Source organism: Lycorma delicatula, chromosome 3 (assembly GCF_047948215.1).
Source record: "Lycorma delicatula isolate Av1 chromosome 3, ASM4794821v1, whole genome shotgun sequence".
In the NCBI taxonomy this organism is placed as follows: Eukaryota; Metazoa; Arthropoda; class Insecta; order Hemiptera; family Fulgoridae; genus Lycorma; species Lycorma delicatula.
The window spans coordinates 65,505,819-65,528,964 of NC_134457.1; the positions used below are offsets into that span (position 1 = coordinate 65,505,819).

At 28.3% G+C, this 23,146-nt stretch overlaps 1 protein-coding gene across 2 annotated transcripts in view; it reads left to right on the forward strand.

Annotated features, from left to right (window-relative positions):
• LOC142320904 (lachesin-like) overlaps positions 1 to 23,146 on the forward strand; it is a 573,872-nt gene that overhangs the window by 325,802 nt on the left and 224,924 nt on the right. For both annotated transcript variants that reach the window (XM_075358883.1, XM_075358884.1), the window contains exon 3: positions 4,713 to 4,920. In XM_075358883.1, the coding sequence (XP_075214998.1) occupies positions 4,713 to 4,920 (208 nt within the window). The remainder of the gene's footprint in view (positions 1 to 4,712; positions 4,921 to 23,146) is intronic.

Consider the following 23,146-nt stretch of genomic DNA (forward strand, 5'->3'; position numbering starts at 1 on the left):
GAATACTGTATTACTGTGGAGCTTCTCATGTAGGAATAACCGTCGAGAAGAGGTTATTTTTTACCATTAGCGCATACCGCACACTAAACTCGCTCATGGATAACTCAGACCAATGCACCCGTTTGTGTTCTCTGCGACTGCCAACTAACTGTTCACCACATCCTTGTGGGTTGTGTCTGTTATGCGGCTTTGCGTTGGAAGTTTAAACTAGGGCCTAACTTCCGAAATATCTTCGGAAACAATGAAACGATGTTATCGACACTTCTTTGTGCGCCCTTTATTTTATTATCAATTATCAATTACTAGATTAGTAATTTAATGCCAATTTTCAGTTTTTGCTATAATTTCTTAAATAAATATTAGTAATTCTATTAACAATAGAGTTCGTTTATTTTGTTCAATGTTTAACAAACTGCTCTTTAATAATGTTGAAGTAATAAAGTGAAATCAAAATCGTGTTGGTCTTAATTAATGTAGCAGATGTATTTGGCATAATAATAATAATACTTTATTATCAATATAAGGTAAAAGAGTAAAGTATCTAACGTGTAACCGCTAGAAGTCAGGCAGGAAATTGTGAGTTACATTGGAAATAGGTCACTCAAGAAGGGGAGGAGAATACGTGTTGGAAAACTCTGAAGAAATCTTCTCTCGCACCACACCTCTTCACTAGTCTTGTAAAAGAAAAATAGCAGCCGTCACTTTCAAACGTCACCTTTTACAAAAATTTTACACACAGTTGTTCCTACTAGGAAAGGAATTTAATGTAAAATCAAAAATACCCGGAAATTGCGTTTGAACTTAACTGCTTTTATGGACAAATAAACAAACAGGTGAAGTACCAAATGTGAAATTAAAAAAGTCCAGCCTGCTGGCTCAGGAAATGAAAGTAAAACTAAAATCTGTATCTAGATTAAATAAAAAACTAAGGAAAGAAATAATTCTGTAATAAATATTTATCTTTTTTTATATGTAAGAAATGTTACCGCTTATTTTATTTTATAAATTTACTCTCTTATTTCTTCCTAGTTTACTTTACTTTAAGTACAGAAATAATATTTATATATATGGTACAGTGTAACTTTACTGACTGAATTTCTAATATTTATAATCTCTTTTATACGAGATGCGGTAGCACATCAGCAGATAAGAATAAATTGCAAAGAATGATAGAAAAAGGAAACGTACTTCCCCTCATTACACTGCTGGCTTTGAGTACAGTTCTCCCCTTCTTTAGAGGAAAGGAATGGCAGAAAGGGGGGAACGTATATCTACCCCATACTTCCTATTTCCACACTTCCACATTTCCACTTGTTATATATAGAAAAAAAAACTTTTCAAACCACATTGCCTCTTGTCGTGCACTCAACTCGTATTTGTGAAAGGGCCTAACTCGTACTCAATTATTAATGAAAGAAATTCTTTACCTGTTTCACTTATCTTATTATAATTGACAAACATCTCTATATTCTAAAATTCAATCTTAACTTATGTATACGCACACATGTATACATAAAACAAAAGTTATTTCTTTAAGATTTTTATCTTAAATTGAATTTTTAAGTTATTAAAGTGTGAGTTATAAACTCTTTATATTAATTTTCAAAATACATATTAATTAATACATATACTTCAATAAAATAAAGTCATTTACTTGTAAAATGTGTGTAATATTATTTTTAATTTGCAAACTTTTCTTTAAGAATGTTATTTAAGTTATAAAAAACAATTATAATGTCTTTAAAAATCGTTTAAGTAACTGGGTAACAATGCTTGGAAACGTACCTGAAATGTATGACTAAAATTTACTTTGAGATTCTTAAAAGGTATAGAAAATTTTATATTTTTAAAAGTATTTAAAATCTTATTTAAATTATGTTAAATTTTATACGTCGTACCTTACTTTTATAATATTTTTAATTAATTTTATAAAAATTCCAATAAACGAATAAACTTGGTATGTATAACCTGTTTGACAGATGGTGAAATTTAACGCCCATTAATTTATAATCTATCCTCCCTACTGGATAGGAAACAACGTTTATTTATTTAGATAAAATTTTGAATTATAAAATATTGGCAGAAGTTTAATACTTAATATTATGTGTAAAATATTAACACAAAAAATCTAAAAAACTAAAAATTAGATTCGCACCGTTTTGAGACTTCTCAAGAGAATTATAATTGTTATTTTCAGTTAACTCCAATAAAAAATAATTTCAGTATTTACTTGAATTACCTTTATTCCTCGTGAAACCTTTATGCCACCGTGTTTAGATAAATGTTTTACTCCCTCACTTCTTCATTTTTGTCTCGCGATCATTATAGAATGTTATTCGAGTTGGTTTCGATCTCTGGTCTGGGGAATATAAGATTTACCATAACTGCACAAATCTTATCACTTAAAAGACTTAACATTTCATCTCTCTCCTTCCTAATAATCTTAAGTGTAAGAAGTTTTTCACTAGCAGTTTAAGTTAAAATTTTATCTGGCAAAAAGCATGTTGTAAAAGGCATTAACCGTTTATTCTAATGTCCAACATAGAGTTGTTTATTATGTAAGATGAGGCTTACAAATAAAATAAATGCACTATTTAAATATAAAGTAAATGCAGCAGCAATAGTGAACTGGGAGAGAAAGAAAAAGTAAGAAAAGATCTATGCTAAATGAAATTAAAGATAAGATGAAATTTGAAAACAAAATTTTCTAGAATCGATTTGACTAAACATTAAAGTCTTTTTTATCCATTGAGAAGCAAGTATTATATTTTACATCAAACACATTTGTCATCAGTTTGACTATATGTAAAGTAACTTTACAGGTGAAAAAGTTTCTCATTATCTTATGAGATTTTATCTCGTTCTTCGGTTTTTCCTAACATTCAAATACTTCTCTGTAAATAAAAGTAATATTTACCAACGTAAATGAACAACGTTCATTTGTATTGTAGATCAATGAGAAACGTTGTTTTTCGTCAAGATCTATTTGTCCTTGCAATCTTTATAAATTTTTCATTAGTAATATGTTCAGTATTCTCATGAAATTTTTTACTCCATTGCAAATAATACTACAATTTTTTCTATGTTATATGATCCAAATTATTTGTTGTCAAATTTGTATCATTTAATGTATTATTTCTACTGGCTCAATAACAAGAAGAAAACGTAAATTATGCTAATATTTTCAGGTAGCATTTACGCTTCGATCCTATCAAAATACATAAAAAATGAAACGATTCCAAAATCTTCAGTAAGTTATCTTTGAAAAAGAATTTTTTTATGAAGAAAATTGAAGGTTATGAAAAATTTATTTCGGAAAGTAAGAAAGATCTGTTATTTATCAACTAGTCGGCCCTGATGTAGCCAAAACCTGGACCCTCAGGGGTCAGGTCAGCCCAGGTGAATCCCCGGGCCAACTCCGGGACCCCCGAGATCTCCCAGGGCCAAGAGGCTTACCCTATGGTCACAGTGCTTGCTTCATTCGCCTTTCCGGTCTACCCAGAGGGTCCACCCGCTGAACCCCTCACGTACGTTATCCTCCAGGTTGAAAATAATACTGATAAATAATAATAATTCACAACTTCACTCTCCTGGGTGGTGAAGAAATATTGAATATTTTTAATATCTTCAAGGGAGCTATGGTCTCGGTCGATTGCTTAAAACCTTCTCTGGGATACCACAAATGTATCCTGCAAATTTGAAAGTAATCGGTCGGTTGGTCCTAGCGTGATGCGATTACAAACAGACAAAATTTATATATATATATATATACACACATTCCGAATAACCGTGTTCTGTTAGATCTAGAGTGTACCTGATGCATGCAAAAGTTAGCCTTCAAACTACTAAAAAATACCCCGTATAAATTTTGAAAATTGTACGGTTGTTTGCAGAGATATTATATGAGCTCCCCCATTGAATCTCTCAAAACAGCGCCTCAGAGGCATCCCGTTTGTTACTACCAGTTGATGATGATGATTGGTTTAGCCTCGCACGAGGTACTCGCATCACCTCACCACTCAACCTCACAGCAGTCACCAACGGAACCCTACTGTTATTATACAGACATTTTATAAATTTATTTAATTTTATTTTAATTTAACACAAATTTAATTCAGTTATGTTTGTAATACAATATTGTTCATTTGATTGATCAGTTCAATCTCAGTTAACACAGTGATAGATTTCTTATAATGATTTAATGATAAATGTGATTAATGAATCCTTACCGATAGTTGTCCATTTCTACATGTGACTCGTGGTTTTTACACATGTCACCGTCAGTCTACTACTTATTACGTGGCACTTTATTACAGTATCAATAAAAAGCAATAATTAATTTTTTTTATAATCTATAAAGTTAAAGAGACAAGTAAAGGTAATTTCAAAGTTGTTCATTTTATCTTTATTTTTTACCTCGCTGAAGTCGTAAGGATTTGAATGAATGAACGTATTAAGAAAACTATATGTAAGTTTGTAAATTTGATTCATACGTTCTATTATAATGAAAGATAAGTTTTTATAATTTAACTTAAAATAAAAAGGCTTTCATTGAAGATTTGTTGTTCTTAAAAGCTACGTCTTCTAAGTTCATCACAAAAACTGGAAACAAAATTTGGTCAATTTAATTTAAATTAAATGTTTAGCTTAATTACTCTAATTTTCATTTCTTTTAGTGTAAAATATACATTTTTTATTGTTTTTTTTTACAGGTGGCGTGGATGCACTTCGAGCAGAGCGCTATATTAACAGTACATAGTCATGTAATTACAAGAAATCCACGAATATCAGTAACTCATGACAAGCATCGCACCTGGTTTTTACACATCAGCAATGTTCAAGAAGAGGATCGTGGCCGTTACATGTGCCAAATAAATACAGTGACTGCAAAAACACAGTTCGGCTACCTTCATGTAGTTGGTAATTATTTTATAAATACACACTTTTGTTATAGCAAACTTTTATATTTTGGGAAGAGCCTTATTAAAATAGTTATAAAAGGTAATATGTTGTTGCATGAATAATAATTTTATCATATTTCATATGAAAACGTATTTTACGTGTAAAATTAAGTTTAATAAATAAGAATGTCCCAAATTTTTAACATAAAGCATAGAAAAATGAAAAAAGTAAATCGGTTTAAATACTTCGGAATACTATAGAATGGAACGGCTAAGAAAAAGGTTGCCTTAAGAAATCGGCCAAACAAAGTGGACTTGATCTATCGTCTAATACAAAATATGAAAAACAAAAAATCCTTCTCTATAAAATCAAAATTAAGATATTTGAATATGATGATTCATCCAAAAGCGTTTTACGTTACAGAAAGTTCAACACTATCCTTTTAAAAAAAAGTCAAAAAGAAGATAAAAGAAATATTTAAGGAAAGTATTGGATCTAATGAAGGATGACACACTAAATATAAATTCCATCCCCACAAAACGCCACACCAGAAATTTAAAGAAATAGCATACATAATGCGCGAGAGAAAATTAAATGTAACTTAATAAATCGGCAATTAATCAAGAATAAGTTAAATATTTTTTTAATAAGATAAGAAAAATAATTTTTTAAAAATCAAAAAAAAGAGTTATAAAAGAAAAATTCAAGAGAAAGGCCTGTGAGAGATTTCTCTGTCAGAGAAGTACTAACCGGAAAAGATCGAGAGAAATGCTAAGAAATATTAATTGGCCGAGACGAAATAGAATTAAAGATTAAAAATGGATCGATTTATCTAAATGGAAATGTGTCATGGATACACCACAAGAAATTATGTGTCATTAATATTATACTAGTAATAATATTAATTATTATTATAATAACGGAAGGTAGCTCAGAAAATATAAGTCTACAATTTACAGGTTAATTAAAATTTTTAGTGGCGTAAGATAGAATTACATTTTTTTTTTCTATTTCTATTTCACTGCAATTATAAAATAATTATGTTTACTGTTATTGTACTATCTATATAAGACTTTTAGCCCTACTTAATAATTTTACAAATGTTTATAAAGTTTAAAATAAACAGCTTTTAAAAATAAATCAAAGAAAAATAGAAGAAACTAGGTTAGTGGGTCATTAAGACACCCGGTGTATTTAATCTGGTAAAGAAAGAAAATGTAGAAAATAAAAAACTATAACAGAATACAAAGATTGGAATAGAAAAAGCAAGTTTTGAAGATCTAGGGAGAATTGATTACTTTAATATTAAAACATTATTTATTATATAAGTTACAAAGCGTAACCGAGGAATAAGTTCAAGAAAATTGTTGAACGAAGATAAATTAAAAATTATGTTGTCTTATTATTGATTGTAGAATAGATATCAGCAATAATTTGGGACGATGTTATTTAAATCCGGGACTAAAACAATATCGATTTCCCCAACTACTTTTGCAAAGTCAATCTTTTTTACCGACCTTTCAAAGTTAGGTACGGTATTACTTTCGGTCTTACGATGGAATCGAGGGAGTGACATTGAATTTTCTTTACGTTTTGAGGTATGAGAAGTACGAAAATACTCCTCATACCCATTTACTTGAAATATAATTTCCTTCTATATACTTATTTACATAGGTCTATTTATAAAATCTGTGATTAAAAAATCTCCAAAACTATTAAATTAATTTTACTGAAATTTAGATATACTGTAGTAGTGCATCTGCAAGTTATGCAAGTGAAAATTTGATGAAGATTAGTTGAGTTGTTCCTGAGTTACGTTCAGTTCATAAATCGACAACAGACAACATATCCTCAATTTGAGGTATTTTTTTTTCGGTTGCGTGGTGCGATTGGAGGGTGAAAATGAATTTTATTTACGTTTTGAGGTATAAGTGTTACGAAAATACCATTCATGTATACAATTTTTTGGGTCGGATATTTCCAAATCTACTTTATCAATTTCATTAAATTTAGTGTAATATTAGTGTACCTGAGGTTGATCGTGTGAGAATTTGGTGAAGACTGGTTGGTCATTCTTTAGTTATAATCAATTTAAAGTCGACAATAGACAACATAAGCTCAGTTTGAGGATATATTGTCTGAATCAGCATAACATCAATTTGAGATTACCTTATGCAGTGAGTCAGGGTGATGTGTGAGTTTAAAATTGATCCTTATGTGTAGGGTCTACTCGTTGTTTTTAATTATTTCATCATATTACGGTTATAATAATTTAATTTTCGTACAAACAAAAAATATATTTTAATACTGAAAAAAAGAAAAATTATACCTCTTTTACTTTTCTTTTTAAATTTATGTTTTTTTATATTTCTTGCGCAAAAAAATTATACAAAATAATTGTGAAAAAATTACAAAAAATAAAATAACGAAAAGTCTGTCTAATTACGCAGAGATGCACAAGAATGCTTTTTCTTTCCGTTCAAGAAAGTAAAAAAAAAAAAAACAGATAAAGAGTATTTTAAGTTACAGCGATGGTCAGTTTATGTAAACTATAAAATACTTATGCTCTGTACGCTGAATTTGAGGTTTACAGAATTGTTATAAGCAGGATATAAGTATTTAAATTAAGTTAAATCTAAATTATATTTAAATTAAATAGTATTTAAATTTTAAAGTGATAAACAATTCTATAAACTAATAATTTTACACGTTAAAACAATAAAACCACCATTTATAACAAGCAGTAAAAGTGATTTATTTATTGTAATTTTACAAAATAAAATTGAATTACAGTTGAAAATTTCCAACAAATGTCAATCTAGACAAAAAATGTTTTAAAAATAACGTTAAAATTTGATCAGTATCCCGAAGAACCGATAAAAATATGTTTACTAGTTTTTTGATAATGTTCAGAAATAAAAAATATTTGGGATCAATACTATAAATCGAAAAATTAACTTACAATAATGTTCGTGAAAATTATTAGTTGTCCGCATCTAGAGAAAAGGTATCATAAAAAAAGGAAGAAAAGTTGCATTATGAGATAAAAAACAAAAATTTATCTCACAATCGATATTTCAAATGGTTTAGTTGATTGAGGGGTATAATGAAATAAAGACTCCTTAAAAATACGTTAAAGAAATTTTGTTTTGTTTCCAAATGCCTTCTTCGAATTCTCACGATGATCAATGATATTAAAGTGAATTCAAAAGTGCATTTTTAGATTTTTTGTTGTTTTTATTTTGAAAATTTTGAATAGCTTTATGTAATTTGCAATAAAGTTGTCCATGGAGCGCGTTTTACCTCGTTTTATTTTTAACTCGACCTTTCCGACATGTAACTTTGAACATGTATAAATCGATAAAGATGCTTTAACAGAAAAACGGGTTTTGCCATTGCTTTTGTTGTAAAATTTTAAATCATAATTACATCGTATGTACAACTTCCTACTTAAAAAAAGTTAGGTTTAATTCAGTATAGCGGATCCAAGATGGGGGATAAAAATTAAAAACCAACCATAATGCAGATTATTTAAAACTATGTAGAACCCCATTTCATTCTGCCTCCAAATACCTCTCAGATTTGCAGTATAAAGCTCTTTTCATATTTTTGTATTACTATATAAACATAATTTTATTGTTTTTTTTTTTTCATTTTATCAAGTAATACTGTACAGAAATATCTGAATTTTCTCTATCACTTTTTGCAGTTAAATAAGGCTACATGTGAAATTTTAGTTATTATTACATTCCTAACATTTAAAAGGTTATTAAGTACCCTTATTCTTTTTCTTAACGAGTAATAAACACATTTTGCCTACATTAAACGACTAAAGAAAGTAGGACAGCTCTATGATTATTATTCATGAGAAGAGGGAAGTATAATTTTCCATTAATTTTTATTAAACTTTAGAATTATTAAATATTATTAAAAGAATAAATTCACCATACCAGCAATTAATTTTAAAATTCGCAAGATATTTCAGTCCTTAGATCACCGTCGGGAGATTAAAATATCATAATAAAATAAAGATAAAAAATTAATATATTAATCAATCATGACTGATTCTAGTTATCAGTATAGTCAATTTAGTATAATTTAGTGTACTGATAACTACCAATCAGTCATGACTGTTTAATATTTAAATTTTTTAACTTTATTTTATTATGATATTTTAAGCTCCTGACGATGGTCTAAGGACTGAAAGATCATGAGAATTTCAAAATTAATTGCTGTTATGGCGGATGGCGGATTTATTCTTTTTAATAATATTTAATAATTTATTAATATATCAGCGGTAATCATGTTTGAAAAATTTAAACTTTAGAAGCTGAGATGAGTGGAATAGCAAATATAGAAATTGGAATCAGATAACAGTAACTAAAGCAAAAAGAATATAAAAAATATACCCTGATCATAAAGCCAGAATTTACTATTACTGACATTGATTTAAAACATTAAAATTACATTTATTTTTTTCATATCGTTAGCAAAAAATAACTTTGCAGTAAGACAAAAGTACAATTTTTAATCTAAAACAAAACCCGTCAATTAATTACATAATTTTCCGGGTGCGTCGATCAAGTAGTATGGTGGTTAAAAAGTTTCGGCTATTTCTTTTTTTTTTTAAATACTAAGGAAAAGAGGCTATCATGAAATTAAGATTTTTAAATTTTAAACTCAACAGGTAATTTGTTAAAAATAAATTTAGATTATATACTTTTTTTTAATTAAAAAAAAATTTTTCGTCATCTCGTGCTATTGGAGTGGGATAGGCAAAAAATGTGCAAAATATTTGAAGACCTATTGATGTAGAAACTATACTTGCAAAAAAGCTCCGTTTAATTCTTTCTGAAGCAAGATATAGCTAAAAATATATGTATATAAACATATATATAAATAAATAAATATATATATATATATATATATATATATATATATAGTCATTTTTGGGGAGAGATGAATATTAAATAAAATTTTGTGGTAATTTGTTGAATATGATAAAACTTAACTTTTGTAAGAACGATTTTTTTTTTTACAGTAAATATTTTAAATTTCATTTCAGTCAAAATACCCCACCTTTTTTCCAATTATTGCAATACTTTAATACATTTTCCACTCTCCCCGAATTCAGTACATGTCTACTAAGTTTAAAAATAATCAATCAACGGGGTCCAGAGCTATAAGACCAAATGTACACAAACGTACTTTCATACGCACAAACGTCCGACCGAATAAATTTTTGGATTTGAAAGCATTGGAATAACATTTCTTTTTCGCAGACTATTTAAATTTATTTTTTGTTAATATCTTCTTATGGCACAAAACTCAAAAAAAAAAAAAAAAAAATAGAAATTTTTTAACCGATCTATTTGTATTTTTCAGTTATAGCTGAAACTGCTATAACAGCATATACCTCTAAAGCCGGGAAAGTAATAAATGATAGTGTTTATTTAATAAAAAATTATATTTTTGTTACATTTAAAAAATTATTTTTGTTTTATTTTCATAAATAAAGGGCGAAATAACACCAAATAATACCGCGTTGTTATAATGATTACCACATAATATCGACATTTATTAAATACAGAGTGACATATTACTAAAACTGTTTAAACTTTAAAATAATGCATGATAACCTGACGTAGAAAGTAAACAGGAAAACAAGAAACATTGTAGACATGAGAAATGTCAAACGTGACGGGTATGGATGACAGTGCAGAGTGGAGTAACTGGAGGCAAATATGTGTATAACTTCAAAATGGGGTAAACTGCATTATCAGGATTATGTAAAACAGCATCGACATTACAGGGTGCTTACACTTTGATGCGGTTCTGTTGCAACTGTCCAGTTATCATGTTATTGTCTCCGTTGCCAGTAAAACGTCAACCTTATCCAATAATGGGAATAGTTTTCAGATCTTTATCCGTTAACATAATTTCCTTGTGGTTATTACGATTATCATGGATTTCAATAATCAGTTACTAAATACTCATGGATTTATCTCTTGCAAAATTTATTTTCCTTTAGCGCTTTCATGTTATTTTAATCATTTACAGAATAAATAACCTAAATTTAATAAAAATAATTTTTTATTTTACTTTTTACTTTTTTTTTTTAGTTTTTAAAAAGTTAATAAATTAGAATTATTTTGGTTAAAAAACAAGTTATATATTGCTAATTTCATTTAAATAAACAAAATACGTTAAGTTTTATTTTAAGTAGATAATATTTTAACGAATATTTATTTATTTAACTAAATAAATAAACAAATTATGTATGTTTATTTTGAAATACGTTGATTATAAATGAAAATGTTATTTTGGTAGGCTATGCTTGTAGAAAACTATCCAACAATATTAAAATGACATATAACTTTAATAAAATGCATCCAAATTAAATTTGATGTAAAACAAATTAAAGTAAAATTTGATATTTTTTTATTTTTTTTTGATATAATATAAATCTTATTATAACGAAAAAAGTTTTGTTGAAAAATCAAACTCAAAAATAAAAAAATTGCAAATAAATTGCAATTTATGTTTCAAATATTAATAGCACTCTCATCGAATTGATTTAAATATAGTGTACTGTGTTGATTTATGAACAGTTTCTTAACGCTGTGTAGCTAATCAGTAAATTTTGTCCAGAAAGTTTCTTGGTCTCAGAAGAGACCAAGAAAAAGAGCCATTTTGTACAGCTTAAATGACCTCCTGATTCTAGTCGAATTTCTTCTCTCCTAAAAATTAATAGACCGATAGCATAACCTGAATTATTTAGAAAATAGCACTTCTCAAATGAGCTGCAATAATGTTTGCGAAGTAGTTAAAGGGATATCATCCTATAAGAAAAAAGAGAAATTGAAGGACAATCATCTTTGAATAAATTTCAGATTTCAATTTTTCTTAATTTATATATTGTATTGAACATTGATAAGCTTAATTATTTGTGAGAAAGTTGAGTTAGATTATTTCCTTCAACTCAAAAAAATTCATTGCCATTATTTTCCTAGGTGAAATCTACGATGAAGGTGAGCTTAAATTTTGCTACTGCATACTCTCTTGTTTTGAAAATGGGATGAAATAATGCACCCATGTTTTATCACATGTTATTATAAACTCTATAAATCTATTTCTATCAATCTGTTTTTGCTTTAGAAGTTGGGTGGCAACAACTAATCTTTCTTTGTGTTCAAACTGCAAGGTAGGATAAACTCAGTAATTTTTCTGAGATAACCTCTCCGTACCAATTTTATTATATCCCATCAAATTTTTCAAATATTTCTCAAATAATATTTTGCTGATTTTCTCCAATAAATACTTTAACTCCCGTGTATGTACTTTTCTTCATTATGTTATTGAAGCCGTTACCTAACGAGTAAGCTTTTAATTTTCAACTCTCTTTCAAATTTTATAAAAAGATTTGCTCCATTAATATTTTGGACTGAAGAAGATTTTAAGATTTTAAATATTTTAAAGTTTCTTGTAATGTGAGATTATACCTTCCCCTTCATTTATCAAGAATTTAATAATTCCTTATGCAATATTACTGCATACGCCGTGCATGTTACTGCATGAATACGCATCAGCATGTTAATTATAACAAACAACTAGGAGAAAATAAGCCACTTACGCTAATGATTACAGGTCTAGACTTTCAACTGTTATCAAATGAATTACTATTTTAACTCATTTCAAGAGCAGAACATGAAAATTCCTGTTTATATTCCGTAATAATATACGGTGTTAAAAGCCACTATTCTGCATTCTTTTCAGAGATGTCCCAAAAAATAATAGCTCAATTTCTTTTTCAATTGCCTTCTCTTTCTTTTCGTAAATTTATCATATTTAAGATCAGTCAATTTTACCTTATTAGAGTTGGAACAATCAATAGATGAGAAGTAATTCATGTTTGATAATAAAATTCTATAGATGTCATATTTCTATAGTATTCTTTTATTTTAGTAAATTTCCAACCTACAGTCGGTTTACCGAGGATATTTGGAATGAGACCACAATTTTTGTGATTGTTTAATTTCCCTCTAAACTGTAGATATAAATTCAAATAAATTCCATTAATGTGTATTGCCTCAAATTATCGTAAATGGTTTTGTATTGGATAAATAAACAGTACCCTCGTCGTTTTAAATTTAAAACATTATCATGCTATACAAATTAAGACTTAATGTAATTCGAATGAAATATACAACAGATATGTACGTTATAATGAAAATCGTAGAAGTTTAAGGCGATCTGAGATTTATTATAAGTCTATCGAAAACGATATATTTAACAGAAAATGAATTTCTATTTTAATATATTATTTGATAACAGATGTGGTAAGGTATATTAAGTTTAAAAACTGCTGAATTTTCATTAAAAAAAAATCGTTAAAAAAATCTGAATACATTAACTACTACCCTTCTGTATATCCCTTGATCCCGTGTTCTGTTCCTTCTATTTCTTTCCGTGAACTTCTGTTACTATTTTTTTAATTCTATTTATTGTTTAATAATGTTGTGAATATTTTTATGGTTTGTTTCTCCACAAGACAATTGTGATCTCTTGAATCTTTGTCATTCCAATTAATTCAAGCATTTTATTTTATTTATATATATATATATATTATTATTATTTATATATGTATGCTTAATTAAGGGTGTTCGCTGGAAACCCCTTTACATGTGCTATTTGGAATACAATTCACTTCTGGTTCCTTAATCGGAGCCGATTGTAAATATATGATTTGCGAGGCAAAAATAAAATTACATTCAAAACACATATAAAACTGAGATTTCTAATATTTTTTTTTAGAATAACCGTAAAAATACAAATAACTGTTTTCGTTTGGGTATTTATATCAGAAAGAATAAATAGAGCCTAAAATTGTCCAAGTCCCAGAAACCTCTAAATATTTTACCTTAATCTAATTTAGTCATTTTAAGTAGTCTTTTAAATACGTTGAAAAATATAAAAAATCTTTCTCAAGATTGATTCGAGATAGTATGCAAGGAAATTTGAGGTCATGATCAAACTTGCTAGTGAAAAAATTAGATTTTGAAATTTTGTAAAGCCGAATTTATATAATTATGAAACAATAATTATTAATAATAATATTGTATATATTAGAATCCATTCTTCATATCATTCTATAGGATTTCGTAAAGTGATATACTATACAATCTAGAATAAAGTTCAAAATTTTAATAAACTTGTATAAAGTTTCTTATCGAATTATTGAATCATGTGCTCTAAATAGAATTTTTTTAATTCTGAACGGTATATTGCCAGAAGTGGTAAGAAAGAACTGAGAAAAATTGATAAAAAAATTTTGATATAACGTTTCAGATGTTTTCGTTAATTTTACATTCATCAAAAACGGAAATATCAGTATATTATTATTAGAATGAACTTATAATGTTACAATTTTACATAATTTAATACTTTCGTATAGCAATCATCGAAAATATATAATATATATATATATATTATTACACACAATAATAATAATTAATAATATATATTTTTTAAAATAATAAAATAAAATTACATAAATTGTAACATTCCACGTTCATTTGCGTAAACTTTAACTGTGTATACATTTTGTTCTCATTATATCACTGCAACTACTAACTGAAAATGTATTCGAACGGTAAACTGATATACTTCTAGTACTGTACATCACTGAAATATATACAGGAAATGCTGCGAAATGGATATAAAAGCCTGTCTACAATCTTGTATATTTCGTAATCTTTGAAGTGTTTGAGAAAAAAATATTAGAAAAATTAAAATGAAGAATAATTGAAAATGAATGATTTTTTTTTGTAGGTAGATTTCATAAGAAAACTACCATTTGTAATGGATACCATGATTCGACTTCCGGAAAATTTCGACATATCTTCGTATTTCACATCCCCCAGACTCCAAAACCACCGTCAATTCAAAAGTTTATTTCTACATTTATATATTACTGCCATAATTTTACGCCAACACTTTCAAATTGATACATAAATTATAACGACCCAAAATTTCGGTCGAGTTCGTTAATAAGCAAAACCGGACCACGTGGGTGAAAATGGGGGCTTTTTCGAAAAAAAAATATTGCTATAACTTTCTTTTTAGTAAAATATCGAGTTCGCTTAAAATTCCTACTATTCTTTGGATAAGGGCCAAAACCTATCTGAGTAATGTTTTTGATATCACTAACCATTGGCCCAGGAGGTGGAAAAAATGGGATTTTGAAGACAAAAAATCATACCTCCCTTAATAGGCACAGTATTGAATCGGTCTAAAGTGGTCGTTAGTTTTCCTAAAACATTACCTAAAACAATTTTAGGTTTTTTTGAAACAATTTTTGGTATGACCAACTCTTACGGCAAGGGATGATCAAACTGTTGCTGGAATTGTAAGAAGATGGGGGCTTGTAGTATGCTAAACATGAGAAACTTTGTTCCCATGCAACCATTGTCGTATTGAGTAAATTTGAAGTTTTTCTTAATTTTAAGTTGGAAATCTTTTTTGTCCCCTACTTAGCACCGATAAATCTACTTCCGCCTACCAGCGTGCAGAAATGAATTTTTTCTTTATTTTAAAGATTGAAAAATACGAAAATAAACATATTAAATTTTTTATATGTATAGAAAAAGTTACAAATAAAACAGTTTAAACAAATCTAAAGTTTATTTCATAATGTAGAGGGAAGTACAAAAAGAGTAAAAACAAAATGGAAGAAGGGAAGATTATACTCGTAATCTTGTAATTACATACAGATAAAATGTTACGCCAAATGGTTATTAAAAGAAATTAAAACTGTAGGTTGAAACTTACTCGTATTTTCAGTTTTGAGTTTTAAATTTATATAATATTTTTAAACTGTTTGGATTGTTAACTGTATCTATCTCATTTTCAGATTTATTTGGAAAAATAATTTTGTTTACAAATTATAAATCACGTATGGTTTAAAACTAATCAACATAAAATCATATTTTAAATGACATGTTGTATAACAAAACCCAAGGCAGATAGTAAAAGAAAAAAGGGAGGAAATCGAGAGCTACGGCTCACTTACTTGCATTGTATTTTAAATAAAAAATTTTCTATATTTATTAAAAGAAGCAACGAACCGGTTTTCTAATCTAAAAAAGAAAGAATAAAAATAAAGTAGAAATAGAAGTTTCAGTAATGTGTGGTTCTTGATACGTGTGCATAAATAAAAAATAGGAGAAGATTGACGCAGTACATTTTGGCTTCGAGCTCAAAGGATGAAATAAAACCATGTTGAGACAGAATTGAGTGAAGGCTTTTTTCTTATCATAGTTTTTTTTGGTTTTAAATTCTTTGTTATACGAATACAAATACAGTGACATCATACTGAATCTAAAAAAATGAATAAGGCCAATCGCAGATAATGAAACAAGACAGTCATCTCAGTACAACATGGAAAATATCAAATGTTTTTCTCTGAACATAAACTAGCGTCTGCATCAAATCTCTTCTACATTTCATTAATTTTGAAGATATCACTGCAAAAAAGATTGGTGTCAGTAATATATACCGGTAAAATTTAGTGTTTATAAAATTGTTTTATAATTTTTTATTAAAAAATTTAATAAACAAGAGTACTAAATATGCATATCTAGTAATTTTACAAAGTAAAGATGAAAATTTTACTCTACCTTAACCGAGATAAATAGTATTATCTTTCAAATTTTAAATCACAAAAATATTTTATTACTCTAATAATATTGAATCTCATCTAATAAAGAAAATCTTTCCTAATGAACGCTTTCACTCTTAAAGAAGTAAAAAAATACAGTAAAGAAGTAGATTTAAATTTGAATAGGATTGTTATATTTTTCTTCTATTAAGCAATTAAAAAATTGTTTTATAAAAAAAAAAATTATCTAACAGGAAGATCCGTTTTTTAAAATGCAGCATAATGTACAAAAATAATAATTCATTTTTGGACTATTCTGGATTTCTTTCCTCGTAAAGCAACACTAATACTTTCATACCATTCTATAGGATTTCGTAACGTTGAGATATACCTTCTAATCTAGAATAAAATTCAACATTTTAATAAACTTGTATAAATTTTCTAATGGAATTATTGAATCATTTGTACTAAATATTTTTTTTTTCTGAACGGTATATTCCCAGAAGTAGGAAGAAAAAGCTGAAAAAAATTGATAAAAGAATTTTAATTTAATTTTTCAGATGTATTCATTAATTTTTTATTCATCGAATATTAGGGTTTCCGTGTCAAATAATTTTAAAAGAAAATAACAAATAACTTGATAATAGAAATATCTATCTGTAAGTGGTATTTTATTTTATTGTACGCTAACAAGATTTATAGGTGACATAAACTTAAAGATCTGGCAGTCAGCCGAAAAACATTAAAAATCTGTTATTTAGTGAGAAACAATAAACGTATTATTAAATATAAATGTAGACTAAATGTTTGCCACTTTCTTTGAATACGATATATTTTTAATTTATAAGGAATGTTGTTATGGAAATTCTGTAATGAATGCTTAAATATCAGTAGACAGTGATAATTATCTCTTAAACAACTGCGGTGTCGTGTTTTGCTGTAGACATAGTAGTGTTGTTGTAAAGAGGGGGATTTACAGTCTCTACTTATTGATTGACACCATCATCAGTCACTTATCATCCCTCCTACTCGAACTCGTAAAACAACCCACCTGTGCCCGGCAAATTATCACAGCAGCAACCCGACTAAATCCACCCTCACCGGCTCGCTTTGATATATTGTCTACTCACAAATTGTCATTTCTACCATACTGAGCTTACTATTCTACAACGGTACTACCATTACGGATTTGTTGGCAAGTACTGAATATATAATGTAATTCCGTACATTCTGACAACAATTTCGAGCAACATTTAATAAATTAAAAACATCCAATTGTTTTTGTTTTATTTACAACACATTTATTTTAGTTATCAATGCACCGGATACGTTTCATCTCTATTTCTTTACCAAGTATTATTAATTCAATCCCTCTTATTTTTGTTTTTTTTTACATATGTAAAAATTAAAAATGTTCTAAATCCATTAAGTAATGGAATTTTAAATATAAATAAATATATTACTTTCGTATTCCTTTATTTTTTAAACTTGAAAATGTAGATTAATTTTTTCAAAAGTGTTTTAATATCATGTATATTTTAATTATTTCCAATAATATTTACTTTTTACGTTTCAGAATTTTATTTTTAAAAAATCAAATAAAAAAATATAAATGCACAAGTTGAATAAAAAAGCGAATAGACTCTCATAAAGAAAAAAATTACTAAAATTTAATATTTATCTTGTATGTATTTCACTCATTCCCGCATTCAATTTTAGAATTTTTAATGTAATCTTACTTACACTTAATTTCATTTCACATAATTGGAATAAAAACCTTCCTATTATTTACTGTTACATAATATATTTTTATTATTATAACTCTTTAACGATCAATACATGAAAAATCATTCATAAATAACAATCAATCCTAATAAAAAAAGTTATTGAATTTCAGTTACATTCCTGAATATGTTAATTATTAATTCACAATTTAAATATTATTAAATTAAAGGAAAATAAATTTCGCATTTTTACAATAAACATGCCAATACAAAAATCAGTATGAATTTACATAAAAAGAAATTGCATTCTTTTTTAAAATCTATACGTCTAACAAATAAAAATTAATTTCTTATTTGTAGGGATATAGAATATTTTCCCTGTGTACTTATATTTGACGCAAATAGTAAAGAGTAAAGCTGAGAGTTTTCAAAAAAAAAAAAAATGGATGTAAAGGAAATTTAAATGGTCAAAAATATTGACGTTATTCGATTTTTTGACAATGTGTGGCATGATGGTCTTCTTCAGAAATCACATTTTCTTTCCGTAGCTCATTTTATAATAATTCAGCCTTACATAAATGATAGGTCACCGATTATAAGGTTTAAATGAATATTCTTACGCTTCTACATGATCACTTTTAATTGTTTTATTTTATTTCTTTTCATTTTCAATCCTCATATGCATCAATATATAAAGCAAGGAGTGTTCCTTGCTTCATATATTGATAACGCAAGTGGCATTGTCAATATGAATATTTCCTTTCAAGTTCTAAAGCCCAAAGTTGTCTTTACATTCTCTTAAAGATTTTTTTGCTAGAAATATGGTTTAAAAAGATTAAAGCAATATAGTGCAGAATTTAGTGAAGTAATTAGTCAATCTGTCTAAAATATAACTAATTAAATTTCGGTTTAGCGAAGGATCTGTTTTCTTACGTAACGAATTTTTACGGTACCATGATTAGAGTGTTCCATCAACAATCTATTACAATAGAACTACCATACTATTATTAAAAGGAAGACAATTAAAAGGAGATTTAAATATTTATTACTTATATGGAGTTCTATCTTGACGATGGAAATTACCAGTAAACTGAAAATTAATGTTCACTTATTTATAAGTGAGCATTGATTAGATTTACGTCTCATTAATACGTAATTATTAATGAGACGTCTCATGAGATTAACTTCTTATTAATTCAATCAAAGAGGAAATTAAATATCTGTGTGTGAGTGTGTGTGTGTGTGTGTGCGCGCATGCAAAACCTACACATAAGCAATTATCATTATAATTTAAAATGATCCCTGATAGATTCAATAGTCAACGGAATTGATGAAAATACCCTAACTTAACCGGCTACCTCGATCAAGTCAAGTTTTCCAAAATAAGACTTCAGCATCAAAATTCTTAAATTACGAATAGAAAATTTTTGATTTTAGAGCCCTCCTTAGTCTGTAGGGGAAATTAAAAAAAATAAAATTATTTATAAAGAAGTGATCATTAACAACAAAAATTAGTTTAAATTAAATATATTGAAAAAAAACTATAACTTTTATGAAAGTAATGAAAGAAGCGTCTCATTTTGGTAGTAAATATAATATAATGTAGGTACTAAAGATACTTTAATTTTAATAGCCCTTTAAGGGGTGAAGAAAAATACAACAAAAAAAAATTAGCTAAAAAAATTAAAAGAGTTAGGGCCAGAATAAAAAAAAAACAGAATATGTATTTTTTAGAGGTAAAAATTTTAAGAAAAGCTTTAAAAAATATTCATATAAATTAAGCTTACCAATTTGTTGTTTAAGTTTTCTGTAAATCTAGAACCTCTTCAATTTAGGCTAAAATAAGAAATAGAAAATTATCCAGAAATACTGTTCTGCATTTATGGTCCGGTGTCGATATTTAAAAAAAAAAAAATTGTAGGCAGTTCTTGGTGCTCCATATACGAATAATAAACTTGCAAAAGATTTTGAAAAATATTAAAACTGAAGGGAGTAGAGCAAAAGAACAAAAAAAAATATTTCAATTTTAAAAGATTGGAGTTGATTTTTTTGAAAGAAATCGTTTTGATTATTTATGTATGCATACTATGTAACAAATCTGGTTAATAAAGTTTTTCAAAAATGCCTCTGAAAAATCGAAATTGGTTTTCCTCTCAATATCCCTCATTCTTTAACGAATTTTGATAAAAAATATGATCAATGCCCCATATATAGAAATATTGAGTCTAATTTGAAGAAAATCGATTAGGTCAGTCCTGAGATACAAGACCAAAAGCAGTGCGACACACTTACTTACATATGAGTACTATATGAATACGTAAATGCGTACGCTCATACGTATATTTTTTGGTTTAGATAAACTCGTTGGATTCTAAAACATAAAGATTTGGAAACAAATCTGATACTCTATTTTGACATGATCAGCATACTTTCTCCTTTAATAGTAATTTAGCTATATTCGCCGGGAGTAAAAAATAAAAAATAATACTAAGGAAAATAAAAGCCGGTTAACAATATGGCTAACAAGCCCGTTAGCCAGTAAATATAGGTAGATAAATATAGTAAATAAAATTGATTTGGAAGGAAATAAAAATTTCAAATGTTATTTGATACGTAAATAAATTTTAATAATTTGTTCATTTTAAACGAAAATACAGCAAATTTTTGATTTTGTTTTAATCAATATTATTTTAAACACATCACAATGTAATATTTTTTGAACTCGTACAAGAAAAACTTTTAATCTAAACTATAAGAAAATATTTTAAATGGATGGTTGATTTATTAAGTGACATGAATGAAATAATTGTAAGGTTCAATGCTGTAAATGGTTTCCACTGAGGAAAACAGCAACAAGGGAGACTCAATTGCGTTTCTATAGAGTAATGGTTGTGCCTACGTTGAATGGACGTGAGAGTTGGGTGTCACTTTCAAAAGAGGAATCACGTATTCAGTCAGCTAAAATGAGATTTTTACGATCAGTGAAAAGTTTTTACAGAATTATCCGAATTAGAAATGAGGATATAAGAATGGAATTGCAAATTGAACCAATTAATAATATCATAAGGAGATATCGCAGGAATTGGCTCCAACACCTTGTTCGTTTGTCAAACCTTAGACTTCCTGTACGAATGTGACGTTACAAGCCGACAGGAAGAAGAAATTTAAATAGTCGACCTTCAAGTGGGAGAAGGTTATCCAGCCTTTCTCCCACTTGCCATGATCTATATCCATAGCTCATGGTTCGAGCAGTAGGGACGCTAGAAAACGTATGGTGACCGAATGATGGAAGAATGGATCGAATGGAGGTGGCGTGCAAGAGGGATCAAGCACAATGGAGGTGGAGTGCACAATGGATCAAGCGAAGCATACATGACCTAGACGCGTGGAATGGTAGGAAGTTTGGTGAAGTAAACTTCTACGTAGTGCAGATATTAACGGGGCATGGTAATTTTCAAGATTACCTGCATAAAATAAGCAGACGTGCGTCATCGTCATGTATGGTTTGCGAAGACCAGGACTCTATTGAACATACAGTCTTCAAATGCCGAAAGTGGGACATAGAATGGAATAGGGCGGGTTTCGCACAGTACATACCAGATACTCTTGTGAACTACATGTTACAAAGCGAGGAACAATGGAGGAGAGTTAACACATGTGCCACGGAGGTAATCAGGAGTAAAAATCAAGAGGAGCGGCGCCGGGGCTATTAGTATAGGAACGGACAGCCCCACAGGTGAGGGCTGACATGCCCAGGTGTGCCAGTGCCTATGATTCTCTGGGGACTCCAGGGGATGGTAGGCACAGTAAAAGAGAAAAGACCTGACGCTGTGTTTTGAGCAGATATATCCGAACACGGCGTCAAGAAAGGGACGAAAGAAAAGGAAAGACAGGCGAGCCGACCTACCATGCCGGATATACAGCCGGTAGATGGGAAGGCTCGTTAGAGTAACCAGATACTCCTCTGGTGCAGTTATAACCAACAGTCCGGACCGAAGAAAAAAGGAAGAAGAAATTAAGGCCGACCGAGAAAAAGATGAACGCCGGAACAAGCTATGTAGTCTAAGACTTGGGACGAAAGAAAAAGAAGAAAATTTGTTAAGAATGTTCAACGGAAATACAATAATACGTGGGCAGAAGTATTTGTTGTGTTGCTCAAAACATTCTGTTGTCTGAAATGATGTTTAAGTTTGAGTTAAGTTTAAGGATACTTTTTTCCATGATACAAGTTATAATATAAATTCATCAATTATTTGATTCTGTAAAAAGTTAAATGTTATTGTAGACTAAACAATCTTTGTTCCCGGCAATATTAGAATTTACTAACTCATACTGAATAAATAAATTTCAAATGGTTCAACATCTTCAAAATATCGTTATTTTAAATATCATTCTTATCTTAATACTTTTAAAAAAAAATTAGTAACAAGTGTTAAAAATCTCTTTCGTTATACGAACAACATTTACAGTTCTGCTCAGTCGTAACAATATTTTCATAAAAACTAAATGTTCAATTTATGCTAAATGTTTAATTATAATATTAATTTAATGTTTAAGCTAATTCAAGAAAGAAAAAAATGGCCGCTTTTTGCGAAAAAATGAAAAAAAAAATTTTAAGGATCCCACTTATCAGATGTCACTTATGTGTAAAAAAAACTAAAAATAATTGCAAAAATGAGCTCTGATAACATGTTTAAAATTTGTGCACAGAACGTTATCAATATTCCAACCAATTATTCGAAACGGTAAATAAATGTTGATTCAGCGTTTACCTATTTCCCTATCTTAAAATTTAAATCTTCGCTACGTATGCTTTGCATGCAACATATTCAACCTCAGTTGAGGGTATATAACAACTACC